Source organism: Acinonyx jubatus, chromosome C1 (genome assembly GCF_027475565.1).
Source record: "Acinonyx jubatus isolate Ajub_Pintada_27869175 chromosome C1, VMU_Ajub_asm_v1.0, whole genome shotgun sequence".
NCBI classification, from domain to species: Eukaryota; Metazoa; Chordata; class Mammalia; order Carnivora; family Felidae; genus Acinonyx; species Acinonyx jubatus.
This window is the reverse complement of record NC_069381.1, coordinates 182,765,493-182,792,907: the sequence shown is the minus strand read 5'-3', so window position 1 is coordinate 182,792,907 and position 27,415 is coordinate 182,765,493. Positions and strand designations below refer to the sequence as shown.

At 36.8% G+C, this 27,415-nt stretch overlaps 2 protein-coding genes across 6 annotated transcripts in view; one reads left to right on the top strand and one right to left on the bottom strand.

The window, feature by feature from the left end:
• Positions 1-479: 479 nt before the first annotated feature.
• On the bottom strand, positions 480-14,125 carry CC1H2orf69 (chromosome C1 C2orf69 homolog). Its single transcript, XM_053215520.1, has 3 exons — positions 13,649-14,125; positions 2,525-3,419; positions 480-1,520 (listed from the first exon to the last, which is right to left on the bottom strand). The coding sequence occupies exons 1-2, from the start codon at positions 13,985-13,987 to the stop codon at positions 2,592-2,594; spliced, it is 1,167 nt and encodes a 388-aa protein (XP_053071495.1). The 5' UTR covers positions 13,988-14,125; the 3' UTR covers positions 480-1,520; positions 2,525-2,591.
• A 36-nt stretch (positions 14,126-14,161) lies between these two features.
• LOC113597531 (uncharacterized) overlaps positions 14,162-27,415 on the top strand; it is a 204,589-nt gene continuing 191,335 nt past the window's right edge. For 4 of the 5 annotated variants that reach the window (XR_008295514.1, XR_008295513.1, XM_053215525.1 and 1 more), the window contains exons 1-2: positions 14,162-14,434; positions 16,317-16,385. Coding sequence is in view for 2 of the 5 variants with exons in the window: in XM_053215525.1 (XP_053071500.1) it covers positions 14,399-14,434; positions 16,317-16,385 (105 nt within the window). In the remaining 3 variants the exon portion in view is untranslated. Of the gene's footprint in view, positions 14,435-16,316; positions 16,386-26,941; positions 27,116-27,415 lie in introns of those variants that run through there. The other variant, XR_008295515.1, reaches the window with a different exon arrangement.

Here is a 27,415-nt window from a genome sequence, read left to right as displayed (position 1 = left end):
ATATTTTCACTTTGAAGCCTTAGTCTATTACACATTTCCATACTCAAATGCTTGAGACTGGTTTGTCCGAGCCTAGATCTTTCTTGCCTGGGTGGGTGCTTATATATATCATTACATGGGTGAAATGAAAAGCAGATCACACCATATTTTAACTAAGACTCTTAAGGAGAGCACAAGAAATACATATACCTGAAATTATTAGCACATGAAAGGAAAAACCTACTTACTTGAGAGAGTTTTTCTTCCACAAGAAATTCAGCAAAAGAAATGGAAATAAAGCAAATTTTTTGGGGCAACTTAAAGGAGAGAAGAAATGTATTTTTACAGGAAAGACTCAAAGTTGCTCATATGAAAAGACATGGAAGGTTAATGAAGACATATACAAACCTAAACTAGCAAAGTGGATAGAAATAGCTTCCTTCCAAGTAACAATGTGAAATTTTAACAAATCTATTAACATAAAGCACATCCAAACAGACTTCTCTGGATTAAATTTAATACAATTGTACATTCATGCTGTGGCGGTAACAACTTTCACATTATCTATATGACTTCTCAGTTGATTCTCATGACACAAACACAAAGGCACAATCCAAAAGGATACACTAACATTTACAATAGTTTTAAACAAATGTAGAGAAAGAACAAATTGGAAGTCATAAATATTCGAATATGGATCAGCTGGAATATATTTTCATTCAAGAAAATATTTCTACTTTCAACACTCTCATCCTGTTGCAATGGCAGTTCCAGTGTCCAGTGAGTTATTCTTAACATCCATTGAACACATAACAATTATAATTAAGCAGTCATATGACTAGATAGCTAAAGAACCCAGATTTTTAAATATCTCAGATTTTTCAGATAAATCCTTCTTTTTTCCATTTTACCTAATCCTGTGAAATAAGTGCTTTTCCTTCCCCCTCAGTAGTGCATTCAGTAACTTAGCTACTTAACATTAGATACACATGAATTTAACCAAGGATTATTAAACATTGAAAGAAGCCATCCAACCAATCATGATACTTTAAGATTAGGTAATAAAATGCTAGAATCAGGTTGCTGGTTTCCTTACTGGGAATTTTTGGTCTTAAAAGCCGGTAAAGAAATTGAACCAACATAAACTAACTTGTCCTTAAAAAAAATTGAGATACTATTCTGTACTTTATACAATTAAGGGATGTCATTTCTAAGCATTTGGTGAGCAAGAATTCTGATAAGTTTGAATATTTGGAATGTATTACAGAGTCATTAAAATATAAGTCTGGGAAGAAACCAAGAGATTAACATTTTAATTCTGTATTTTATAAATTTAGGTCCTCTGGGTTATTAAGATATTAAGCTTCAGTATCTTTTTTTATCAATTTGAAAGCGGCAATGCCTGCTTAATTATTTCATGACCTGCAAAAGCTAATTATTAATAAGCAATAAAAAAGTGACTGCTCACCTTTTATTGTAATCATACAGCTGTCAGTGTTGGTTGACACTCATTAGATCTTGGTTTCTCAAAATGTATTTATCTAGGTCAAGAAAAACAGGCAGAAGGAAACCTCACCCAAATTATGTAGCAGTGTTAAGCAAATTCAGTTTTTGAGCCAAAACTAAATCATTTGTGTCTTCAAACTTTCCCTTGTAACTTTTCTTATAGCAATATAATTTTGCATTTTGGCCAAAGAGAGCTGCTTTCTTTTGGCAGACAAAATCAAGCTTCTGGAGAAACACTGACTTAGATGTACAGAATCTGCCTCCTTTTCAATAGAGCAGTAACAAATCGAGTGTTATATATTTATTTCACCTAAGTGGATCTCTTTCAAAAGACTGATATGATGAAAAGATTTTAAATTTGTAGTCTATTTTTACGCAGTATACCTAATTATGTTCTAATTAAAACAATTTTGCCAAAGAACTGGTTTTTGGCCAAGAGTCAAGTCCAAAATGTCTTATCTAAAAGCCACAGTGCTTAAGTGTAATGTTTTTAAAAACCAACTGTACATTACTACGTGTTTTTGGAAATGTGGAAACAAATACATTTTGACTTTCAAGAAAAAAAACACTTGGTGGCACATTAAAGGATGACTATGAGTTTATAAAACATAAGAGGCAGGATATAGTTATTCCAGAATTATGGAAAACATCAGTGTGCCTTTGCTTTATTTGAAGAAAAATGGGAGTTTTGAGTGCCAAAATAGCTAATTACCATTAGTGTCACCAAAATTAGTTCCAAACATTAGTACTCAGAAAATAAACTATTTCCAACAATAACAATTTTCATTACCTTTTAGAAGGACTATATCATAACTTTCATTCCTAAGGGTCTTGTATCTCCTTGTAAGGTTATCACAAATCACCTTTTACTTTTCAAATGAACTAATTCTAACCCAATCCAAATTAAAAACTGTTCACATTCACGAGCAAGGAATACTATTGCACATTACACTCTTTAGGAATGTGTGCTTCCTCCCCCCGTCCCCCCCCCCCCGCCCCCGAAAAACTGACAGTGCATCTATGAATTAGATCTCACTACCTGAATTTATAACACTCAAAGTGCTTCTGCTCTTCCACTGAACAAGGACATTAATGTTCTTGTAGTCTCAAAATACTTCATGAACCCTGAAGTGATTCTCTATGGAAGGAGCTTCCTTTGCAAAATGAATTTGGCTAGTCACCTGCATACCAAAATCTCCAAGTATTTGAACAAATTTCTTGTGCTCCTTTCCAATCCAAGATCTCATTGGATCACATACTTGGTAAGGTGTTACATGGGTATGAACAATAATTCCTGTTTGTGCAAATTCTTTCAAGACTTCTGGATAAGTAACCCAAGTATTGCTTCCTCCGGAATGACCACCATCCAGCCAGTACATTGTTCTTATGCTTTTGATAAAAGCATCTATGTTCTTGTCTTTCTTGGCTTCTTTTAATTCAAAAAGCAATTGATTCAAAACAACACAACCTTTACTGAATCCGATCAAAGTAAAAGAAGCACCATTTAGTGATGGTGGATAAAAACTCATGGCGGACTCATCAAACTTTTCACAGGTCCTCTCTTTTTCTCCCTGGCAACCATTAGTAGTGTGAGAAGAACTGGATCTACAATTAGATGCTTTGGAGTCCTGATTCAAATCTTTCACATTCTTCTTTGATAACAAACTGTTCTGACTTAAGTTAAAAGCATTAACTAATAACATATAAAGGTGCTTAAAAGCTCCAAAGTCAGTATTGTGTTCTGGAGCACCAAACATATTACTTTTCACAAAATTATCATAGCAGCTGAATTTGTGCAAATGCATTCGAGAACACTTTATCACCCAAATGTAACTATTGGGGAACCGGTGGGCTAAAATGTTGGCCACATTTTCTAGACTCCAGTTTTCCCACTGATAATTCTCAGGATGACGAGTCATAATTTCATGGTAATTCTGAAAGGTAAGAAAGATGAAACAAGCATTAAATACACATTTACATAAAATTATTTCCACAAAATAGATTCCCATTTTTATGGTGGAGAAAATTGGGATGTTATATGACCGACCCATGGTTAACATACTAGAAATGAAAACTACAAATATGTCATTACTTTCTGATAGAATTTTAAACAAATCATTTAATCAGTTTAAACCCCAAAACCATCAAAAGACAGGGTTATGAGAGACAGCTAAATAGCACAGTAGAAATTTAAAAATAAAACTTACCTTAAAAGGATTATAAATAATTTTAAATAAATGTTATTTAGTATACATACAGTCTCCTACTCCTAACATATTAACTGAAAATAAAAACTGGTTTATTAAGCAGACTTTTTGACCAAGACAGAACTTTAAAAATATTTTCCCTTTAAAGCTGTTACCCTGAACCCCACCCCTCTTTGGACTACTGGAATGAACTGAATGCTAAATTTGATTTCATTTTGGTATTACATACAGTTGACCCTTCAACAACATGCATTCAATCTGTGAAGGTCCACTTATAAGCAAGTTTTTTCCTATACATACAGTATACTGTAAATGTATTTTCTGTTATGATTTTTTTAATAACATTTTCTTTTAAAAAAAAAGATTTTATTTTTAAGTAATGTCTACACCCAATGTGGGGCTCGAACCACAACCCCAAGATCAAGAGTTGCATGTTCCACCTTAGCCAGATGCCACCTTAATAACATTTTAAGAAAAATGTCACTTTATTGTAAGAATACAGCATATAATACATATACAAAATATTCATTAATTGACTATTTACATTATCAGTAAGGCTTCTGATTCTAATCAGTAGGCTATTAGTAGTTAAATTTGGGGGGAATCAAAAGTTATATGTAGATTTTCAACTATGTGGGGGTCAGTGCCCCTAACCCCTGCATTGTTCAAGGTTTCATCTGTACAAAGCTGCAATGGATGTTAATAGAAACATCTTTTTATATATCTGTGATTATCTCTTTAAAAATAAATTCCTGGATATGGAAAAACAGGGTAAAAAAATATCCATAATTTAAGATTAGTTATACAGACTACAATACTGTCTTCCAGAGAGATATGTATAATTTTTCTTCTATCTTTGTGCAATTTCTTAGGCAAAGGATAGCTTATTCTAATTTGGATTTGTTGAAAATTTGAATGAAGTTGAAACTTTGTTTATATATTTATTAACGACCTGGATTTCTACTTGTGTTTGTTCATAACTTTGGCCCTTTTTTATTTGGATCTTATTTATTTATAAGCATTCTATATATAGTAGTAACTTTTTGCTCAGGTTCTAGGATATGCACATAAATTTTGTTTTCCTTTTAATTTGTATTCATAGTAGCTTTTTTAAAAAAAGAGGAAATTCAGATTTATTCATTTATTTTATGAAATTTATTGGATACCTACTGATTGGGTATGGATCAGAACAGACTAAACCCCTGCCCGCATGGAGCTCACATTCTAGTACAGAGATACACAGTAAACTACTGTGTAAGTAAACACAGCAACACTGTCCAACAGAAATATAACATGAGCCACACATTTCTAGTAGCTACATTTTAAAAAGTAAAAAGTTAACAGGTGAAACTATCTTTAATAATGTATTTTGAGCCCAAGATGTGTAAAATATTATAATTTCAACATGTAACCATTGTAAAAAACTGAGAGATTACTACATTTCTTTTTCTTACAAAGTCTATGAAATCCAGTGTGTATTTTACACTTATAGCACATCTCAATTTGGATGCTGAATTTTCATTGGAAATACTAGATCTGAATTTAGATTTCGTAAAATTTACAGTCAAAAAAGTAGACTCATTTATCCAAGTTGTTCAAATATACTTAAAAGTTTTCTAGGAACTGAACTGAGTATCAGTTTTTAGATTTCAATTTAAAGTTAAATATAAATAAAAATTTCATTCCTTGATTAGACTAACATTTCAAGTGGTCAGTAGCCACAAGCGGCTAGTAGTCGGCACAAAACATTAGATGGTAGTTAAGTGCAATGGAGTAAAATTTTTAAAAAGCAGGGCAAAAAGAATACAAGGCTTTGGAGAGGGTGGAAGATTCTTATTTAAAACACAGGGTGGTCTGCAATAAGGCGGCTACTTGAGAAGGAACAGAAGGAACCAAGGGAGTGAATCATGACATTTCAGGCATAAGGAACTGCAACCACAAAAGGCCCTGAAGTGGAAGCATGTTTGGTAGAGCCAAGATACAGTAATGAGGCTAGCGTAGCTCCGTATCAGGAACAAATAGAAAAGTCAAAGTCAGAGAGATTGTTGGGGAGGAGGGGAGGTATGAGGGCTCTGGCTTTTGCTTGGTAGGGTTTGGAACAGAGGGCTGAAATAATTTATGTCTTGAAATGATTACTCTGGCTCCTATGTTGAAGGGTCGGGAGTTGAAGCAGGGAGACCAGTAGGGGGCTACTGAAGGATAATCCTGAGAAAAGAAGGTAGTTTGAATAAAAGTGGTAGTAGAAATGAAGGCAGTAAAAAGTGGTCAGACTCTGAACGTATTTTGAAAGTAGAGTTAATAGCATTTGCTGACTGACTGGATACAAGATGTGAGAAAAAGAGAAACAGAGTTGTGATTTGCCTTTTTTTTCTAACAGCCATAAACTATATATGTTGAACAATTTTAGAATTAAAAACATTTTTTTTAATGTTTATTCATTTTTGAGAGACAGAGCATAAGTGGGGGAGGGGCAGACAGGGAGACAGAATCCAAAGCAGGCTCCAGGCTCTGAGCTGGCAGCACAGAACCCCATGAGGGGCTCGAATTCACGAGCCATGAGATCATGACCCGAGCCAAAGTTGGATGCTTAACTGACTGAGCCACCCAGGCACCCCTATGTGGAACAATTTTAAATGAACTTCTCTTTTGACCTAGTAACTCCACTTTTAGGAATTTATCTCAGTGGCATACTTGCATATATGCATGAACAATTAAGTATGTATAAGGTTATTTGTTTCAAAAGAATAGACATGTGTGAGTACTAACACGGGTTGTAAAATAAGGGCTAAAAATCCACTGTATGCTATGTTACCATTTGTGCTTTTTTTAAAAAGTTTGCATCAGCATAGAATGTCTCTGGAAGGACATATAAATCAGTAACAATGGTAGCCTTGGTGAAGAGAAATGGGAGATTGGAGAGACTGGGGTGAAAAGGAGATTTACTTACCAACGTATAACCTTAAAGAAACAATTTTTAACAATATGCATATATTTTCTATTAAAAAACTAAAACTAATAAAATACTATAAAAACTGTCTATATGCAAAGGCATAAGGAAGATAGAAAAATCCTCCATAAAATTATCAATTAGAAGTAATCATTATTAAACCTTTGGAGTCTAGCATTCCAGTTTTCTTTAGTATACATACACATATACAAATACATATATAAGAGAGCATTCTTGGGGCACCTAGGTGCTTAGTCAGTTAAGCGTCCAACTCTTGATTTCGGCTCAAGTCATGATGGCAGTTGTTGAGACTGAGCGGCGAGTCAGGCTCTACACTGACAGCACGGAGCCTGCTTGGGATTCTCTCTCTCCCTCTCTCTCTGCCCCTCCCTCGCATGCTTGCACACATGCACACTCTCTCTCTCTCTCAAAATAAACATTTAAAAAAAAGAGCATTCTTTATTTCTCCCTCAACAAGCTTATGCATACAGTTTTCACTTAAAAATATATTACAGGCATGGTTCCATATCATAAATATAGATTTGCATGATAATTATTAGACTTTCCATAAAAAGATTAATATCAATTTACATTTCACTGGAAGTATATAAGAATTTACCCACATCCTTACCCACAGTGGCTATTAGCATCAATTTTTAAAAAATTTCTACTATGATAAAAAATCTTACTTTTATCTTTTATTATATATATATATATGTATTTTTTTTTTAACGTTTGTTTATTTTTGAGAGAGAGAGACAGAGCATGAGCAGGAGAGGGGCAGAGAGAGAGGGAGACAGAATCTGAAGTGGGCTCCAGGCTCTGCGCTGTCAGCACAGAGCCTGACATGGGCTCGAACTCACAAACTGTGAGATCATGACCTGAGCCAAAGTCAGATGCTTAACCAACTGAGCTACCCAAGCACCTCAAAATAGCTTACTTTTAACTTGCATGTTTTGATTCCTAATCAGGTTGAATTTTTTTCTATGTTTATTGGCAATTTTCTTTCTCTTCTGTTCTCGGTTTCATGTCCTTTGATAATTTTCCCAGATGCTCAAGTCCTTAACAGTTTGTAATCTCATTAATGTTGACTATTTTGTCATACATGTAAAAACTTTTAATTCTCAGAAGGCTATCATTTAATTTTTTATGGATTCTGCTACTGTACTCTGCATATTGATTTGTGACATATAATTAAAATAGGAGCTTAGATCTGAAAGGGCTTATCTAAATCCTTTATATAGCTAAGGAAATGGAGATCCTAGAAACTACAGTTATTATATTATATAGTTATTTAGTTAATGAGCCAAAATGAACTCAAGATTTTACAATTCTCACAATTTACCACATAGGAGGTGGTAAATCTAAAAACTTGGTATTTTCTTTGATTAGCCCCAGGTTACATGATCAGAGGGGGAAAATGCTTTTAATGCATAAAACTAAAACATAAAACATAAAAACAGGATGGTTACTGTTGTGTCAAAACCTTTGCAGCTCTCAAAACAATGGATAAGTACTCCCATATTCTAAAAAGAGACATCCCAATAGGACTTGCTAAAGGTAGCCAAAGCTGGTTCTGCAACTCAGGCTATTAAAACAAGGCCAATCTACAGAAAAGGCTAAAGACTGCAGGAAGAGAACATTTTCTTTTGAGAATTTTCATCCCAGTTGGGAAGGCAATGCACTTATTTAACTTTTAAGGGGGAATGCTTCTAGTGGGGCATGCTTCTCTTCATCACCAGTGAGACAAGTGGCAAAAGAATGTCTTGGAGCAATTAAGAGGTGGTTATTTCACAGGTAGATTGACCTGCAAAAACTTACAGGCCCACCCCATACTGCTATTGAAGTAAAAGTACAAAAGATTTTTAGGAAAGCTTGACATGCATGTGTCTCCAATAGTTTGGAGACATTCAAGATAAAGTTTTAAGCTAGGCGAACTATTCTTACACCAGAGCAAGGATAACTATATGGGATACAAGCTGTACTTCCATCAAAAATGGGGGAAGGGGACATCTTTATTGAGCATAAAGTGGACATCCCAAGTAAGAAAGCTAGAAGGACCATAATAGCCAAAGAAGGCTGCCCAACAAGAAGCACAAGAAACCCCAGAGCATATATCAAGTGCAAAATAATAGAATACACACACACACACACACACACACACACATACATACACACACACACATACATACACACACCTGTCCCTGGCTCCTTGCACAGAGCTCCTAAAACCCTTGGAATTTCCTGGGTGACAGGAACATCTTTGCTCTAATGAGATGACTCTTGGTGGACTCCTGGATAGGAAGTGGTCAACCAGAAAGACCAAGACATGATTAGAAGTTTGAAACTTTCAGTCCCACTCTCCATTCTCAATAGAGAGACTGGAAAATGGAGTTAATGATTGATTATGACCATGCAATGAAGCCTCCATAAAAAAAAAAAAAAAAAAAAAAAAAAAAAAATTCCCAAATATGGGGCTCCTGGGTAGCTCAGTTGGTTAAGCATCCGACTTTGGCTCAGGTCAGGATCTTGTGGTCCCTGAGTTCAAATCCCACATTGGGCTCTGTGCTGACAGCTCAGAGCCTGGCGCCTGCTTCAGATTCTGTTCTCCTCTCTCAGCCCCTCCCCTGCTCACGCTTTGTCTGTCTCTCAGAAATAAACATTAAAAAAAAATTTTTTTTAAATCCCCAAATATGGGTTTGGGTAGCTTCTAGGCTGGTGAACACATGGAGGTCCTAGGGTAATGGTGCACTGAGAGAGGGAATGGAAGCTCCATACCCCTTTCCACATACCTTATCCTATGCATCTCTTCCATCTAGATATTCATCTGTATCCTTTATCACATTCTTTCATAATAAGTGGGTAAATAGTAAGTAAGCTGTTTCCATAAATTCTGTGAGCTGCTCCTGCAGATTAACTGAAGCCATGGAGGGGGTCACGGGAAGCCCAATTTATAGCCAGTTGGTCAGCAGTACAGGTGACAACCTGGGACTTGGATGGGCATCTGAAGTGGAGGGAGCAGTCTAGTGGGACTCAGTCCTTAACTTATGAAATGTGACAATAACTCCAGGTAGATACTGTCAGAATTGAACTGTAGGATATCCAGCTAGTGTCAGAGAGGATCACCTGGTATGGGGAAAAACCCCACATATCAGGTTTCAGAAGTACTGTGAGTGTGGTAGTAGTGTAAATAGTAAAGGAGTGAGTCTTCTACTCACCAGGACATATACGTAGGGCATACTATGTATCCTAGCCTTTAGGAAAACAAAATTTCTTTAACGGTTGGAAATGACCAAATGTTCACCAAGCGCTGAATGAGTAAACAAACTGTATATCTATACACAGAAAACGAATTGGTAATAAAAAGGAACATACTAATGATACAGGCAACAATAATAATGAATTTCAAAAGCATTATGTATTAACTGAAAGAAGCCAGATACAAGACTACATACTATGCTTCTAAATTATTGAAAATCTAGAAAAGGCAAAACTATAGTGAAAGAAAGCAGATCACTAGTTGCCTGGGGCTGAGAAAAGAGACTGACAGAAGTAGGACACAAGGGTACTTTTTAGGGTGATGCAATGTTGTATAACATGATTGTGATGTTGGTTACATAACTGTAACATTTGTCAAAATTCATCAAATTGTAAGCTTATACTTAAAAGAGAGAGACAGATAAGTATAATTTTACACCCTGAGGCTTCACAAAGCAAGAGAACTCAAGAAAATTGGAAAGTGTCTACTTAAAAAAAAAATAGATTCCCCCTCCAAAATCAGAGCACCTAAAGAAATATGAATTACTATGTTCTCAGCTCATCTGTTAATTCATATGAGAAAATAAAAAGTATAGAATAAAAAAGGACAAAATGATTGCAAAAGGAACATCAACAAAGTAATGATAATTAAAATTTTAAATTACATGGACCATCAGATCCAAATGATACCAAATCTGTGTTAACATAAGGTAAGCTCTTAATGGTACCCTACAAAGTTCCGTTGGCCCTATTTTGTTCAGTACTTATCCAAATTAAGAATAAAGATACAGAAAGAATGCTTATTTAATCTATGTATGATACAAAGCAAAATAATGGTTCTATAAAAGGATCAATAAAAAAGCTGAGCTGTATTTAACAGCGTAAATTTCATATAGATAAACATTAGGCTCAGAAGAATCAAGTACAAAGATACAGATGAGGAAATCTAGCCCAAAAGCATTTCATATAATAACAGCCAAGATTTATCAAGCACTTCATCATGCATTGCTCAAAGCAACTTACATATATTCATTCATTTATTTCATTCAAAAAATTATCTACTGAATATTTACAACATGCCAGTCAGTAAGCATCATAAACATATTAGTGAAGAAAACAGACATGAAGCTTACACTGTAGTGTTTGAAGACAGGTAAAAAACAAAATGACTAACTAATACAGTAAATGAAATGGATAAAAATAAAAGAGAAAAACTGACAGTAATCCTGTGCATATATATGATTACTAAATAGGTTGGTCAGAAAACACCTCATTGTGAAGGCAACTTTTGAGTAGCCTTGAGACAGGTGATGTAATGAATCCTACAGGTATCTGGAAGAATACTGTTGCAGGCAGTATGTGCAAAGCTTTTGGGGTGAAGTATGGCTACCATGAATGACATTTAGAATGCTGGTGTGGCTATGGCAGAGTAAAACAGAAAAAGGAGACAGGAAAGCAACAGAATGGGAAAATGTAAAGGTAGTGAAGAGCCATACAAACCATCAAGTTCTCTGGCTTTTACTCTGAGTGACATGGAAAACTAGTGGAGAGTTTTGCGCAGTGGTATGGCATGATTTGACTTACATTTCAAATTGATAATTCTGATCACTTCCAGATACATTTAGGAGGAGAAGCAACTTTGTTGATTGAGTGAGATATGAAGTGTGAAAGAGAGGTTACTAAAAAATAACTTCAAGGTTTCTAACTTGAGCAACTAAAAAAAGAAATTCTATTAACTGAGATGAGGAAGACTGCAAGAAGAACAGATTTAAAGGCAAAGATTCATGTTTGCTTTGAGATATGTTTGAGATATCTATTAAATATCCAAAAGGCAATATTGTGCAGGTGACTGGTAAGTCCAAAGTTCCAGGAATCTAGGCTACATACAAAAGTGTTGAAGGTCATCAGAGTACAGATAGTATGTAAAACCACAAGACTGAAAGATTACTAAAGGAATAAAGGTAGAGTAGAAAAGTTCACAAACTGAGCCCAAGGGTAGCCCAATAATAAAAAAGGTCATCAGAAAGATGAGAAGAAACTGTTAGTCATTAGGTATTCATATAGTTAGTCCTCACTGATACCTTCTAAACTATTACTCCTATTTTATAGTTGAGGTAGCTGCAATTGGCCAGAGATTTCATAGCTAAAAAGTGCAGAATCAGGGTTCAAACCTAGGCAATCTGGCCTCAAAGTCTTTTGATGCATTATCCTATTCTTCTCTAAAGGACCTGAGTTTTTAAAGCACTTCATATTCTGCATAAATCAACACTATATCACTGTCCAAAAAGCTAATGGAATCTCGGGCTACATTAGGAAGTGAATAATGTCAAAACGAAAGGAGGTATTACTCTAAGTGTATTTAGCACTTTTTAGACCTCATCTGAAGATACTGTATTCTGGCTGGTACACTTTATAAACATTTAATAGGTACTCAAGAAAGGTTAGTTACTATCCTTTACTATCTACTATCCATTACTATCATCACCATCATCATCATCATTATGATGCACACAGTAGCTGGTCCTCAAATCTCTGGAAGTCGCTGCTGTCAGCATTGCCATGCTATTTTCCCAAACTGAGCAACAGAGCACCAATTGAGTAAATTAAGTATCTTGCCTTAAATCTAAATACTAGTTTTTTCAGAGTTTTTATTAGAAGTCAATTAGACTAGTCAATTGTTTTAAGAACGAGAGAAAAAACTACATAGATCTTAACCATTACTCGACACAAGGCACAAAGTTTGTAACTGTATCATTTAAAGCATCAATTTCAAAAACAATAAAGTAATATTGTTTCATGGTATAAGAAACCTATCTAGCCATGCTGCCTAGACAAGCCATGCTATCTACATCAGCACTACCGAACAGAACTTCCTATGATGATGGAAACGTTCAGTGGAAATGCTTTGTATTTGTGCTGTCCATTAGGAAACACACAAACCTTAGGTGCTACTGAGCACTTGAAATGTAGCTAGTGTGACTGAGAACCTGGATTTTTTATTTAATTTAAACAGCCACATATACCTAATGGCTAGCGTATTAGACGACGCGGTTCTGAGTTAAGATCCAGATTAAGACCCGGCATTCCAGGACAAAATAGCCACAGATATTTGCCTGAAGCTATAAAAATAATAATTAAAATCACATACAAAAACAAAAGTAAAGAATTTAGGTGATCATCAAAATATTGACATGCTTAATTACTGTCCCTTTTCTTCCATCCACCCTCCCTTTCTAGGGTAACTGAAAGTGTCATACCCTTGTATTTTTTTTTTTTTTTTTTTTTTTTACTTGCTTGCTTTTTAATTACTGTCAGCGTTTTCGGAACCCTAAAGTGCTAAGTTAATTTACAAGTCATTCCTGTCTCCTGTCTAACACACACACACACACACACACACACACACACACACACACACACTTCCGAGAAACGAAGTTATCGAATGGATATACATTATGTGTCTCATTCCTTCTGTCTCAAATTCCAACCCATCGAAGCCTACACTAAACAGCTGGCTCTTTCGAGGTCGTAACCCTCCAAGGACACCTTCCCTCTGGGGCTCCAGAAGCACAGGGTCAGGGGTGTGGCAGGGACGGTTTTGGATTTCGTGGAGCAACGGAAGAGCCACGCCGTGAGCGCATGTGTGGGTGTGTTCAGGACAGGCAAGGAACCGCGCACTAATACGAGGGGGAAATGGGGACATTCGCATATGCACACGAGGAAGGAACAGGTGTCCAGGCAGGCCCCAGGTTACCTGCACATCCCCCGGGAAATAGAGAACGTGATGCTGGGACGCTGGCTGCGGCTCCTCCTTCGCCCGGTCCCCAGGGAGGGCCCGCCGTTCCGGTCCCTCCCCGGCTGTCTCCGCCGCCAGCAGGAGCAACTCGTTGCTGCGCTGCGGGTCAGCTCCCGGCACCGTGGACAGCTGCAGGCACTGCGTCCGGCGCCCCTCCGCCGACGGGGAGAACGGCGCACCGCTGCCGCCGCCCAGGTTCATGGTTTCGGCCTGCGAGCGGGACGCGGCGATTCCGAGGCTGAGCTGCGGCAGGAGGAGCAGCAGCGGTGGCGACCGCAGGAGCCTGAACTCCCACATGGGTCGCTGCCGCGAGAGCAGTTCAGGGGTGGGGGGAGGTCCTGAGGGAGGGACATCGGCAGGCCGCCCAACGGTCGGCTGGAGCGGCCCGGGCGGGACTCGGCGCGGGGGCGACGACGGCGTCACAGGCCGACGTCCCCGCGCAGCGTGCGTAAGGGAAGGAGGGGTGTGCACGAAATCCGACTCGGCTCCCAGAGGGGGCGATGGGGGCGTGGCCCTAGGAAAGACGTTTGTGATTGGTGGGTTCTGCTTTGCCCGGGAAGTTCGAACGGAAGTCTGGGAAAGAGTTGGGAGAGCAAAGGAAGAGGGAATGTAGTAAGGACTCTGAAAGAAGGGCAGCAGTTGTAGCGTACTCGCAGCAGCAGGAGTGGCTCGAAGGTCGTTGTCCAGTAACTGGGTAGAATTTTGAGTATGCTATACTCCCGTTTCAGTAGGCTCACCTTGCAGGTGAGGTGTTGTTTGTTTGTTTGTTTTGTAGTTCTTTGAATGTTAAATGAAGGGAATCTCCCTTTTCTCACCAGCTCATTTTCTTTGTAGATAAACTAAGATTTCTAGGTTGATGAGAATTTGTGGTTAGAAACGAAATCTAATGCACCTTTGACTGGTACTGAGGAACAGGGCACATGAGTTGGAACAGGAAAAATGGGGCAAGGCATTAGCTGTTACACAATTGTTGTCCCTGGGGTTTGCAGCCAACAAGATTTGCTGTTTTAGGGTTTTCAAAAACCAGTTCGGACAGTAGGAAAATGATAGGTGTCCAACAACCATCTGTGTCCAGTTGTGTAAGAGGAAGATTTGGCCAAATGTATGCTAAAGGCAGGGAGGGGAAGGGGAAGGGTCCAGTATTCTAAACTTCAGGTGCCTGTGAGGCAAGGCACTGTAAAGAGCCCTATAGAAGACAATATTAGTGATGATTGTAAAAATTACAGCCAACATTTACTGGGGCGTTACTGTAGGTCAGGAGTTGATACAATAAAGGGAATTCTCAACTTTCAGTGTTTGTGTCCTGCTCACGGGCTCTCAGGGAAGCCATACATTTACCAGAGTCAGCAAAATCTCAAAGCATGGGCTCTGTTTCTGCCTTGAGTACACATTGTACATCTGCTTTGTTTACAAACAACCTAAAAAAGAGCATTTCAATCATAAAGAGTTTAAAAAAACAAAACAAAAACCTCCCTGGTTCCCATAAGATTAAGGTCATACAGCCCTGCATGTACCAAAAGTTTAAGATTAGGTAATTTTCTGAAATGTCTTTTATCTAATGATTTGTAACTTTTTATGTAGACCCTACACAAAATATTCCTTCCCTGGAGGACTCTCTATGATGATTGTGCATCCTGGGAAGCCGTCCTAACTTGGGATGAAATAAAACTTTCTTTCTTTTAGAAATTCTAAAAGATTGCTCATTTTGACAAACTAAGAACTTCATATTATTAACTGTTCTGAGTCTGTATATGATTGTGTTTATACATACTGTTTTCTTTTCTCCACATTTCAAATATTAACAAATAGTCTTGAAGTAAGAACACAAATGAATAAATGATAAAATATAATTTTCTTATATATACTATAGTGACTTCATTGAAGTGTACTATGCTAACCTACTTTGGTTCAAATTATTGGGTTCTATCTGACATCATAATAGTGTAACCAATCAAGAATTAATTATTATTATTAAGTAGGTCTGTTTTTTTGTTGTTTTTTTTTTTTTTACAGAGTACTGGTTAAAAAGAAAATTGAGGCCAATTATATAATTATGAATATAGAACCGTGTTTAGGAAACCAGCCTTCACTCTATTTTGTGAATCACATACATATTGCTACTTTCTCTTGTTAGGTAGAGGATTACTGAAGTGTAATCCAGTAACCCAAACACGTACATGTACTCCAAATGCAGTTTTTGATTTATGTAGTCTTGTTTTTAGGTTGACCTTTTAACTGAATTGGTCACTACTGAAGAGGATGGAGACGGTGCCTGGTGGGTGGCTCAGTTGGTTAAGCATCTGATTCTTGATTTCAGCTGAGGTCATGATCTCAAGGTCATGAGATTTAGCCCTGAGTTGGGCTCTGCGTAGCATGGGACCTGCTTAAGATTTTCTCTCTCCCTCTCTCTCTCTCTCTTTCTCTCTGCCCTTTCCCTTAAAAAAACCAAGAGGGTGAGGAGTTCTTGTGCTCTAGAAAGATTAATTGTAGTAAACATTAAATACTATAAGTTGTCCCAGTTGTTCTAAGATAATTGAGGTCTTTAAGAAATACAAATAAAGATTTAAAGGGTCAAGTAAAGAAACAGACTGAAATAAGCACAAGGTTTTTTTTTTTTCCCCCACAGTTAAGGATTTACATAACCCTACAGGAGCCACTTCCAGAGAAAATAACAGCTCTTAATTCATTAGTTGAGGTATGTATGTCATTTATGTTAAGTCATTGACATTATAATTCCTTTTCATTGGTCCTATTGATGTTACCGTAATATCTCTTTTCTTTCCCTATCTCCTCTTCCTTTTTCCAAGAAGACCCAATTTTGTAAATCTCTACTTAGCTAACAGCAGTAGGCACAGACTGCCCACCACTTTCCCCCTTTATTCTCTCTTGGAGATGGGCTTTTCTTCCCTGAAAGAGGTCTTGCATATACAAAGTTAGTGTAACCAGTTGTTTGGATTTCCCCTTTGTTTTTATCAGATAGCGGTCTCCACAGGAATTTTAATGTTTATAGGGCCCAAAAGGCCACAGCTTATCTCTGGACTCTAGACATTGCTCAGGGGATCCTGTGGGGCTTTCAGAACTTTTGTTATACTATTCAATATAATAAATAGAAAAAGTTGCAGAATTGGAAGGAATCTGAGAGAACGTAATTAATATATATTAAAAAGGATAGCATTAAAATGTCATAAATTCCAATATCTACAGAGGCTAAGCCTGTATCATAAATAGTAAAATTGGCCATGTGTAATACAATAGGGAATGGTAAAGACCGCAGCAAACTAGAAGAAAATAATCATATTTGAAGGAGGCAGTCACTATTCACTGCCAGCCAGTAGTAAAATGAAGGCAACATTTTACCAAACTCCAATTTTTCTTTTTTTTTCAAACTCAAATTTTTCAAGAGAAATCAGATACATAGATTTTTATGTGTCATTTCCTAATTTATAAATCTTGCAAACTAATTAAATTTATATTTAAAATGTTTTATCAAATTAAATGCACACATAGACCAAATTTGGCCTACGGGTCACAAATGTGCAGTTTCTCTACTAAAAGGTAAAATAAATGGATACAGAAAAGCAGAGAATGGGGGAAAAAAGAAGACCTCAAATATGGGTTCCTATGGGAGACTGAATGTGAAAGAAATGGAAAAAGGTTTCTAAAAATTTTTTTTAATGGAACTTGAATCAGATCGCATTTGATATTCTTTGAGAGATTCCAATAATGTTTTAAATCTTTTCAGTTTTTCTCGATTTTGGACAGGTGTTTAGCGTGCTTTCATATGCCTCTGTACCAAAATTGGACACTGAAAGGAACGGGCTTCAGATGAGGTATGCAACTCTAGCATATAGTTTTGCCCCCAAATGCCTAACAAAACTAAATTAGAGAATAAAGGCATCTGGGGATTTGGAAGCTTACTTTTTGGCTAGTCTCACTAGCTAAGTGACACTCTTTACACTGGTCTTGTAGCATATGGTTTAAATATATACTTCAGCAAAATCCATTGCTTCAGCAAAATATAATCACTATGTGTCAAGACCTTATGGATTATTTTTAACATTCAGTGAATGATAAAATGCAATGATTTAACTAATTGTACTTGCATACATTATACTTAATCCACTATTAAAAAGTTAGGAAATACCAACTAAAAACTTAATAAATCTTCAACAAAATACTAGCAAGCCAAATTTAGCAACATACAAAAAGAATTATGCACAAAGTAGGATTTATCCCAGAAATGCAAGGTTGGTTTCACATTTGAAAATTAATTAACATTATACACCATACCAATAGAAGAAAAAACAAAAGTGACATGATTATCGTAATGGACTCAGAAAAGGCATTTGATAAAAATCCAACACCCTTTCATGACTGAAAAAAAAAATTTCAACAAACTATGAAATAGAAGGGACTTTTTTCAACCTAATAAAGGATATCTATGAAAAGCTCACAGCTAACATCATTCTTAATGGTGAAAGACTGATGGCTCCCTAAGAACCAGACACAAGATAAAGATGTCTACTCTTGCCACTTCCAATCAACACTGTACTGGAGGTTCTAGCCAGGGCAGTTAGGCAAGAAAAGGAAATAAAAACCATCAGATTGGAAAGGAAGAAGTAAAACCATGCAGATGACATGATCTCGTATACAGAAAATTCTAAGGAATCCACTGAAAACTATTAGGAATAATAAAAAAGTTCAGCAAAGATGTAGGATGCAAGATCAATATACAACTATCAATCATATTTCTGTACACTAGCATTGAACAATACAAAAGTGAAATTAAGAAAATTTCATTTACAATATCATCAAAAAGAATAAATAGGCATAAGTTTAATGAAAGAGATGAAGAATTTATATACTGAAAGCTACAAAACATTGTTGAAGGAAATTAAAGACTTAAATAAATGGAAAGACATCTTATGTTTGTGGATCAGAAAATATTAAGATGACAATTCTCTTGAAGTTGATTTACAGATTCAGTGTAATCCCTATCAAAATCTGAGCTGCCTTCTTTGTATAAATGTACATGCTGATCCTAAAATGCAGATGAAAATGCAAGGGACACAAAATAGCCAAAATAGTCTTTTGAAACAAGATGATCAAAGTTGGAAGGCTCCTAATTCTCCCATTTCAAAACTTACTACAAAGGTACGATAATCAAAACAATGTTGTACTGGCATAAGGATAGATATATGGACCAATGGAGTAGAATTGAGAATTCAGAAATAAACTTTAAATTTATGGTGAATTGATTTTCAACATGGGTGCCAAGAAAATTCAATGGCAAAAGAAGTCTTTTCAACAGGTGGTGCTAGGGCAACTGAATAGCCATATGCAAAAGAATGAAGCTGTTACCCCTTTCTTCTACCATACATAAAGACTAACTCAAAATGGATCATAGGCCTAAATGTATGCACTGAGACTATAAAACTCTGAGGAAAAAAAAAATAGTAAATAATGACCTTGCATTAACTAAAGCCTTTTTAGACATGACATTAAAAGCACAGAGTCAAAAGAAAAACATAGTTAAGTTGGACTTCATCTAAATAAAAAACTTTCAGTGGCTCAAAGAACACCAGTAAAAAGTGAAAAAACAACCCACAGAATGTGAGAAAATATTTGAAAATCACATACTTGATGAGGAACTTGTATCTAAAATATATAAAGAATACTTACCAATTAACAATAAAAAGAACCCAATTTTTAAAATGGGCAAAGGATCTGATATTTCAGAGATCTATAAATAGACAAAAAAGACATGAAAAATACTCAACTCACCACTAGGGAAATGCAGATCAAAAGCACAAGAGATCCCACTTTATACCCACCAGAATGGCTATAATAAAAAAATATAGATAATAACTAGTCTTGGTCTTGATGTGGACAAGTTGGGGAACTGTCAGGCATTGGTAGAAATGCCTGTTGGTAGAAATGGGGGAGCTGCTGAGGAAACAGTTTAACAGTTTTCAAAATGTTAAACGTAGATTTGCCCTGTGGCCCAGAAATTTCACTCCTAGATCTATACTCAAGAAAAATGAAAACATATCCAGGTAGCAACTTGTTTGTAAATGTTCATAGTAGCATTACTCAAAACAGCCAAAAAGTGGAAACAATAAAATGCCCATTAACTGATGAATGAATAAATAACATGTGATATAGCCATATAATGAAATATTATTCAGTAATAAAAAAGAGTGAAGTGCTGATACATGCTATAACATCAATTAACCTTGAAAATATCATGCTAAGTGGCAAATACTAGTTACAAAAGACCAAATATTGTATGAGTCCATTTATATGAGGTGTCTGGAAATAGCACAGAAGTGGATTAGTAGTTGCATAGAGCTGGGGAGGAGGGAGACTAGTTAAAAACTACTCACTAAGTGCAGCCCACACTCAAGGGAAGAATTAGGCTCTACTTGAAGGGAAGAATGTCAAAACTTATGGATATATCTTAAAACAACCACACCCAGATTCTACTCTAGTGTATTAGAATTCAGAGATCTTTGAACTTAAGCACAAGGGGAATAAAATAAGAAGGGAAGCAGACTTGGCTAAGCCATTATCTATAAAACAAACATAAGATGACTCTGAAAGGTAGAAAAAAGAAAGCAGACAGGCCAGGGACCTTGAGACTCAAAGAATAATAAGATGGTAAATACACTGGGTTTTCTTTTTGCCTTGTATACTATAGAATTAAAGAATCCAGCAACTCAGAAACTCCATTAGGCACAGACAGCAAAAGTTTCAAGGTAAGGCTGCTGTCTGTAGGGATAGCAGGAGGGAAGGGGAAGCCTTGCAAGATAGCAAACTTTTAGAAAATCAATGCTCTACTCCAGCAAAATGTCACAGGAAACACTGCGCCACCCAAGAGGCAAAGGCTGAATGGAGAGCCTAGACTTCTACCCTCATGTTGAACAAGGTATCTTGACACCCTTGCTAGGGTGGTGCCAGAGAGGCTCAAGTAGAGAGCCTGGACTTTTATCTCCATGTCCAGTACAGGCTTCTCCTTCCACCACATTGTCAGTGGATACGATATGGAAATTCAGGACTTTTGCCATTGCCCAGCAATAATGAGGCCACCCCTACCACAGTGTCGTTATAGACTGTGTGGAGAACTGGAATATCTCTCTATACCCAGTAGTAATGAGAAGCTCTTCCCTCCCATCCACTGTCAAAGCAAGCCATGCAGGGAATCTGGATTTCTATCACTACTTGGCAGTAGCAAGCTAATAGCCCCTCTCCCCTGCTGGAATGGTATCAAAGTTTAAAACCAAAGGTTTAAATAAGATAGAATCATATAATATGAAAAATTCCAGGTTTTGTTTGAAACCACTTGTCATACCAAGAATGAGTTAAATCTCAAACTGAATGAAAAAGACGATAGATACCAACAGTGAAGTGTCAGAGGTATTATAATTCTCTGGTGAAGAATTTAAAGCAGCAATGATAAAAATGTTTCACCAAACAATTGCAAACACACTTGAAACAAAATTGAAAAAGAGAAAGTCTCAACAATGCAATAGAAGACATAAAAAAGAACCTACATAGGCACCTGAGTGGCTCAGTTGGTTAAGCATCCAACTCTTGGTTTCGGCTCAGGTCGTGATCTCACAGTTCATGGGTTTGAGCCCCACATCAGGCTCTGTGCTGACAGCACAGAGCCTGCTTGGGATTCTTTCTCTGCCCCTCCCCCACTCATGCTGTCTCTGTCTCTCTCAAAATAAACACATAAAAACTTAAAAAAAAAAAAAAAGAACCTACATAAGAACCATTGTGGATGGGCTCAAAAGCAGTGTAGGAAATAGAGGAAAGAATCAGTGAACCTGAGGTAGAGTAATAGAAATTACGTAACCTGAATAACAAAGAGAAAATAGACTGAAAAAAATTAAAAATAAACAGCCGTAGAGGGTAGTGAGACTATCACAAAAGGTCTAATATTCATGTCATTAGAGTTTGGGAGGAGAAGAGGAAGAGAGTAGGGTTGAAAAAGCACTTAAAGAAATAATGGCTAAAAATTTCCCAAATTTAGCGAGAAATAACCTACAGATTCAAGAATCTGAATGAACCTCAAGCAGGATAAAGCAAAAGAAATCTATGCCACTGTACATTGTAGTTTAACTTGTGGAAACTGAAGACAAAGGAAAAATCTTGAAGGCATCCAGGAAAAGCTGACACCTGATAAAGGAAATTTTCAACTTTTAACGTTTGTGGGCTCTGCTACTGGGCTCCCAGGGAAGCTATACTTTAACACTAGCCAAGGACAAAGTGACTTAAAACTTCAAAGCATGGGCTCTATTTCTTCCCCAAGAACATATTGTACATCTGCTTTGTTAAAATAACCAAAAAGGAGCATTCTGAACAAAAGATAAGGAAAAGGAAGAAACTCCCTTGATTCCCATAGGAGTTAAGTCATATAGCCCTATGTCTATTAGCAACTTAAGGTCTGCAACTTTCTGAAATGTTCTTTGTCTAATAATTTGTAACTTTTTATGTAAAAAATGTATATAACCCTACACCAAATATTCATCTGTGGAGCACTCTCTTTGTGAAGTTTGTGTAACCCCCTCAGCTCTCCTAATTTGGACTTGAATAAAACTTTCTTTCCTTTAGAGATTCTTAGATGTTTGTTCATTTTACTTCAACACACCTTACCTATAGGGAAAAAAAAAATTGAAATGACAGGAAATTTCTTACCAGACACATGGAGGTCAGAAGGAAATAACGTTTTTCAAGTGCTGAAAGAAAAGAACTGTCAACTCAGAATCCTATACCTGGTGAAAATATCATTCAGGAATGAAGACACATGAATCTACAATTTGAAAATAAGTTCAGTTTTTAAAACTTTCATTAGACTCATTTTTCATCTTCTTATTGTAGGCAACAGTTTTGCCAGTTGTTTGCTATCATTTAACATAGGGCATCATTTTTCAAGGCTTCAATATAATTTCCTAGTTGACTTAGTATCCTAGACTCCTTACACTGTCACCAGCCTCAGATATCAATCTAGGTCTTTCTTGGTGGAGGCAGTGGGGAATACCATTATTCCTGACATATGAAGAAAGCAGGTTTTCAGAAAACCTGCTTACTTATCAGAAAACAAAAAAACAGAAATCAAATTCTCAGTTTTAGGGAGGCAGGTGGGGGGATGGGCTAAATGGGTAATGGGCATTAAGGAGAGCATTTGTGGTGAGCACTGGGTGTTATATGTAAGTGATGAATCCCTGAATTCTACTCCTGAAACCAGTACTACATTATATGTTAACTAACTTGAATTTAAATAAAATCCTGGAAAAAAAATTCTCAGTTTTAGTCCCTAAAGCCCTGGGCTGTCTTTGTTTCTGGGAATCACCTCAGTAACATTTTTTTTTTTAAAGCACAACCTTTTCATTTATATTCAATTACATGAATTTTACATATACTGCTTAGAAAAATTTTAAATTTATAACTTTATTTTTAGAACAGTTTCGGGTTTACAGAGAAATTGAATAGAAAGTACAAAGAGTTCCCATATTTCCCCTATCTCCCCACCGTAGTTTCCCTGTATTAACATCTTCTATTAGTGTGGTAACTTTGTTACCATTGATGAGCCAATAGTGTTACATAATTATTAACTAAAGTTTATAGTTTGTTTACATTAAGGCTCACTTTTTGTGTTTTACATTTTATGGATAAAAATGTATCAACTGTATAATGCCATGTACTGACCATTACAGTATCATACTGAACAAATTCCTTGCCCTAAACGTCTCCTGTGCTCCAACATATTCATCCCCTCATCACTCCCCACCCCAAACCCCTGGCAATCTCTGATCTTTTTACTGTCTCAAGTTTTGCCCTTTTCAGAACATCATATAGTTGAAATACTATAGTATGTGGTCTTTTCAGATTGACCTCTTTCACTTAGCAATATGCTCTTGAGTTTCCTTCATGTCTTTTCATGGTATAGTAGCTCATTTCTTTTCACTGCTGAATAATGTTCCATTGTATGGACTTGTATGGACGTACCACAGTTTGTTTATCCATTCACCTATTGAAGGACATCTTGGTTGCTTCCACATTTTGGCAATAATAAATAAAGCTACTATAAACACTTGTGTGCTGTTTTTATGTGTGTGTGTGAACATAAGTTTTCAAGTCATTTAGGTAAATACCAAGAAGTGTGATTGCTGGATCATATGGTAAGAGTATGTTCAGTTTGGTAAGAAACTGCCAAACTGTCTTCCAAAGTGGCTGCACCATTCTGTATCCCCACCAGCAGTGAGTGAGAGTTCTTGTTCCATGTCCTAACCAGCATTTGTTGTCAGTGTTTTGGCTTTCAGCCATTCTAATAGATGTGTAGTGGTATCTCATTTTATTTTACACTTTTCTGCTGACATGTAATGTTGAGTATGTTTTCATAAGTTTATTTGTCATCTCTATATGTTTTCTGGTGAGATGTCTGCTTAAATCTCTTGTCCTGTTTAAATTGGACTGTTTGTTGTCTTATTGCTAAGTTTTAAGGGTTCTCAATAGATTTCAGATATCAATCCTTTACCAGATATGTGCTTTGCAAAGATTTTCTCCCAGACTGTGGATTGTCATTCCATTCTCTTCAGTTTTTTTCACAAAGCTCTATATTTTTTTAATATTCATAAAGTCCCACTTACCAATTTTTTCTTTCATGGATTGTGTTTTGGGTGTTGTATCTAAAAAGTCATCACCAAGCCCAAGGTCACCTAGATTTTCTTGTATGTTATCTTTAGGGGTTTTTTAGTTTTGCATTTTACATTATTTTTAATTTTATTTACTTATTTTGAGAGAGAGTTGGGGAGGGGCAGAGAGACTGAGGGAGAGAGAGAATCCCAAGCAGCTCTGCACTGTCAGCGTGGAACCCAACATGGGACTTGATGCCACAAACTGTTAGATCATGACCTGAGCCAAAAATCAAGAGTCAGACACTTAACTGACTCAGCCATCTAGGTGTCCCAGGTCTACAATACATTTTGAGTTAATTTTTGTGTAGGGTGTAAAATTATGTCTAGATTTTTTTTTTTTTTTTGCATATGGATGTGCACTTGTTCTAGCACCATTTGTTTTTTTATTTTTTAAAAAAATTTTTTTTCAACGTTTATTTATTTTTGGGACAGAGAGAGACAGAGCATGAACGGGGGAGGAGCAGAGAGAGAGGGAGACACAGAATCGGAAACAGGCTCCAGGCTCTGAGCCATCAGCCCAGAGCCTGATGCGGGGCTCGAACTAACGGACCGTGAGATCATGACCTGGCTGAAATCGGACACTTAACCGACTGCACCACCCAGGCGCCCCAAGCACCATTTGTTAAAAAGACTCTTTGGTCTATTGTATTGCTTTTGCTCCTTTGTCAAAGATCATTTGATTATCTATGTGTGGTTCTATTTCTGAGCTCTCTATTCTGTTCCATTGATCTTGTCAGTAGCCTTTTAATAATTTCCTTTATTTGCTTATGCTGATTTGAGTTGAATTTTTATCAGTTGCAGCTGAAATATCACTGATTAATTCAAGCACTTAGTACATGCCAAGTACTGTGCTAATCTCTTTACATAAATTTAATCACAACAGTCTTTTGAAATAAATGAGGAAATTTGGGGTTTGTGAATTTAAATAACATGTTCAAGATCATATCGCCAATAAATGACCCAGGTCTGTCTGCCTGTCTATATTATACCGCCTGTTAAAGATGACCTTTTAACTCCTCACTCAGACTATTATGATTGCTCTAATAGTTTTCTTCTGCTAATTACTGCCTTTAATTACACTATAGTTGCCTTCTAAATTAAATACTGACTCCTTAGCTAGCATTTGAAGCCGAAGCTACTTCTCCAGCTTTTTTCCTATATTCTCTTACGTGTTCAGTGAGACTACTCTGTGATCTTGTATTATACCTTCTGCTTTACTATATCAGTATGTGACCTAACATATTCCTTATACTTGCTGCATCTCCAAATATCACAATTCCTCTTGTCAGAATCCATCTCAAATGCCATCTTCTCCCTTGACCCTTCTTAATTTTGTACCCCCACCTCACCTAAAATTGGAACTAGGAGCTCTCTCCTTAAAGTCATCACAGCTTTTTATTTAAACTTCACTTGTGGCATATTTTATGCCTTATGTTTTAGTTATATGAATTTGACTCACTCTTACTACCAGACAGCCACCACCTTTGCAGCTTGTATACTGTGTAGAGCCTGGCATGTATTTTTTAAAAATTTGATTGAGTATATATCTATACCAAAAACTTCACTGAATGCTGGGATGGCCAAGATAAAAGACGTAGCCAGCACTTTAAAAACAAACAAACGAACAAAAGCCCTACTAGTCTAGTAGGAGAAGCCAGACCAGAATACAATTGTTTTTCTGTGAATTACATTCTAATATGAAAGTAAACCTCCAGTACTGTAGGATGGAGCACAGAGTATGGAGTACTTAATGTATTGTGAGTCTGGGAAAGAGAAGACTTATCAGAGGTCAACAAATAGGAGGTAGGCTGCTGAATGGACAGAATATTCAAAAGCAGAGAGGCCTAGGAGAGCATCACATTTGGAGTGCAAGTAGTTCAGATTAGCTATACTGAAATGTTTGAGTTAAAGAATGTCTAAGGATGAAACCATACAAGTAGGGAACAGCTACATCTTAAAGAAATTTCTGAGTCTTGCAAAGGAATTTGCATGGCATCTCCTGAGGGACATGAAAGTCATTGTAAGGTTTTAAGCAAGGAATTTCATGACCTTACTCATACTTAGATGGATCACTCCAACAGATATGTGCATAAAAGATTAGAATTAGCTGAAACTAATGTCAGGAAGGAAGAGCAGGTAGCAGAATGCTACAGTAGTCTAGATAAAATAGGATCTGAATAGGCCAAGGTGAAGAGAGAACTTATTTGCGAGATATTTAGGAGATAGAATTTATAAGACTTGGTGATGGGGTAAAGGAATTCTTTAATATCTCATATTCTGTACAGCTGGGGATTCATTTAAACAGTGTCTTTCTCATGCCAACTTAAAGAAGTACTGCTTCCGGGGCACCTTGGTGGCTCAGTCGGTTAAGCATCTGACTTCGGCTCAGGTCATGATCTGGTAGTTTGTGAGTTTGAGCCCCATGTCGGGGTCTGTGCTAATAGTTCCGAGCCTGCTTCAGATTCTGTGTCACTACCCCTCCCCCGCTTTCTCTCTCTCTCTCTCTCTCTCTCTCTCTCTTTCAAAAACAAATAAACATTAAAAAAACTAAAAGAAGAAGAAGAAGAAGAAGTAGTAGTACTGCTTCCTCTTCCACTGTATAAATTACTGGGATCCATCTCCTTTCTTATCACCAAGAACCACTTTGCCAAGACAGTTTCTGCTACCAAAGGGACTCTCCAAGAAGGTTCTGCCTTATCAGAGCCTCTGGTGCTACCAGAAGGTAAAGGAGCCTCTGCTCACACTGCCACACTTGGGAGAAATATACTTCTAAAATTAAAATTAGAATTCATTTTGTCTTAGGAATAATATTAAAAGATAGGTACTCAGGTACATCACATGTTAAATGGCTCCTTTATGGTCTATTCCAGGAACATATAACTGTTCATGGCACTTCAATGACAATTGCTAAACAACCTTCTTTTTAAAAAACCTTGAAAATTAAGTTGAAGGCATCTGGGGTGCCGGGTGGCTCAGTCAGTTGAGCATCTGACTTTGGCTCAGGTCGTGATCCCAGGGTTCG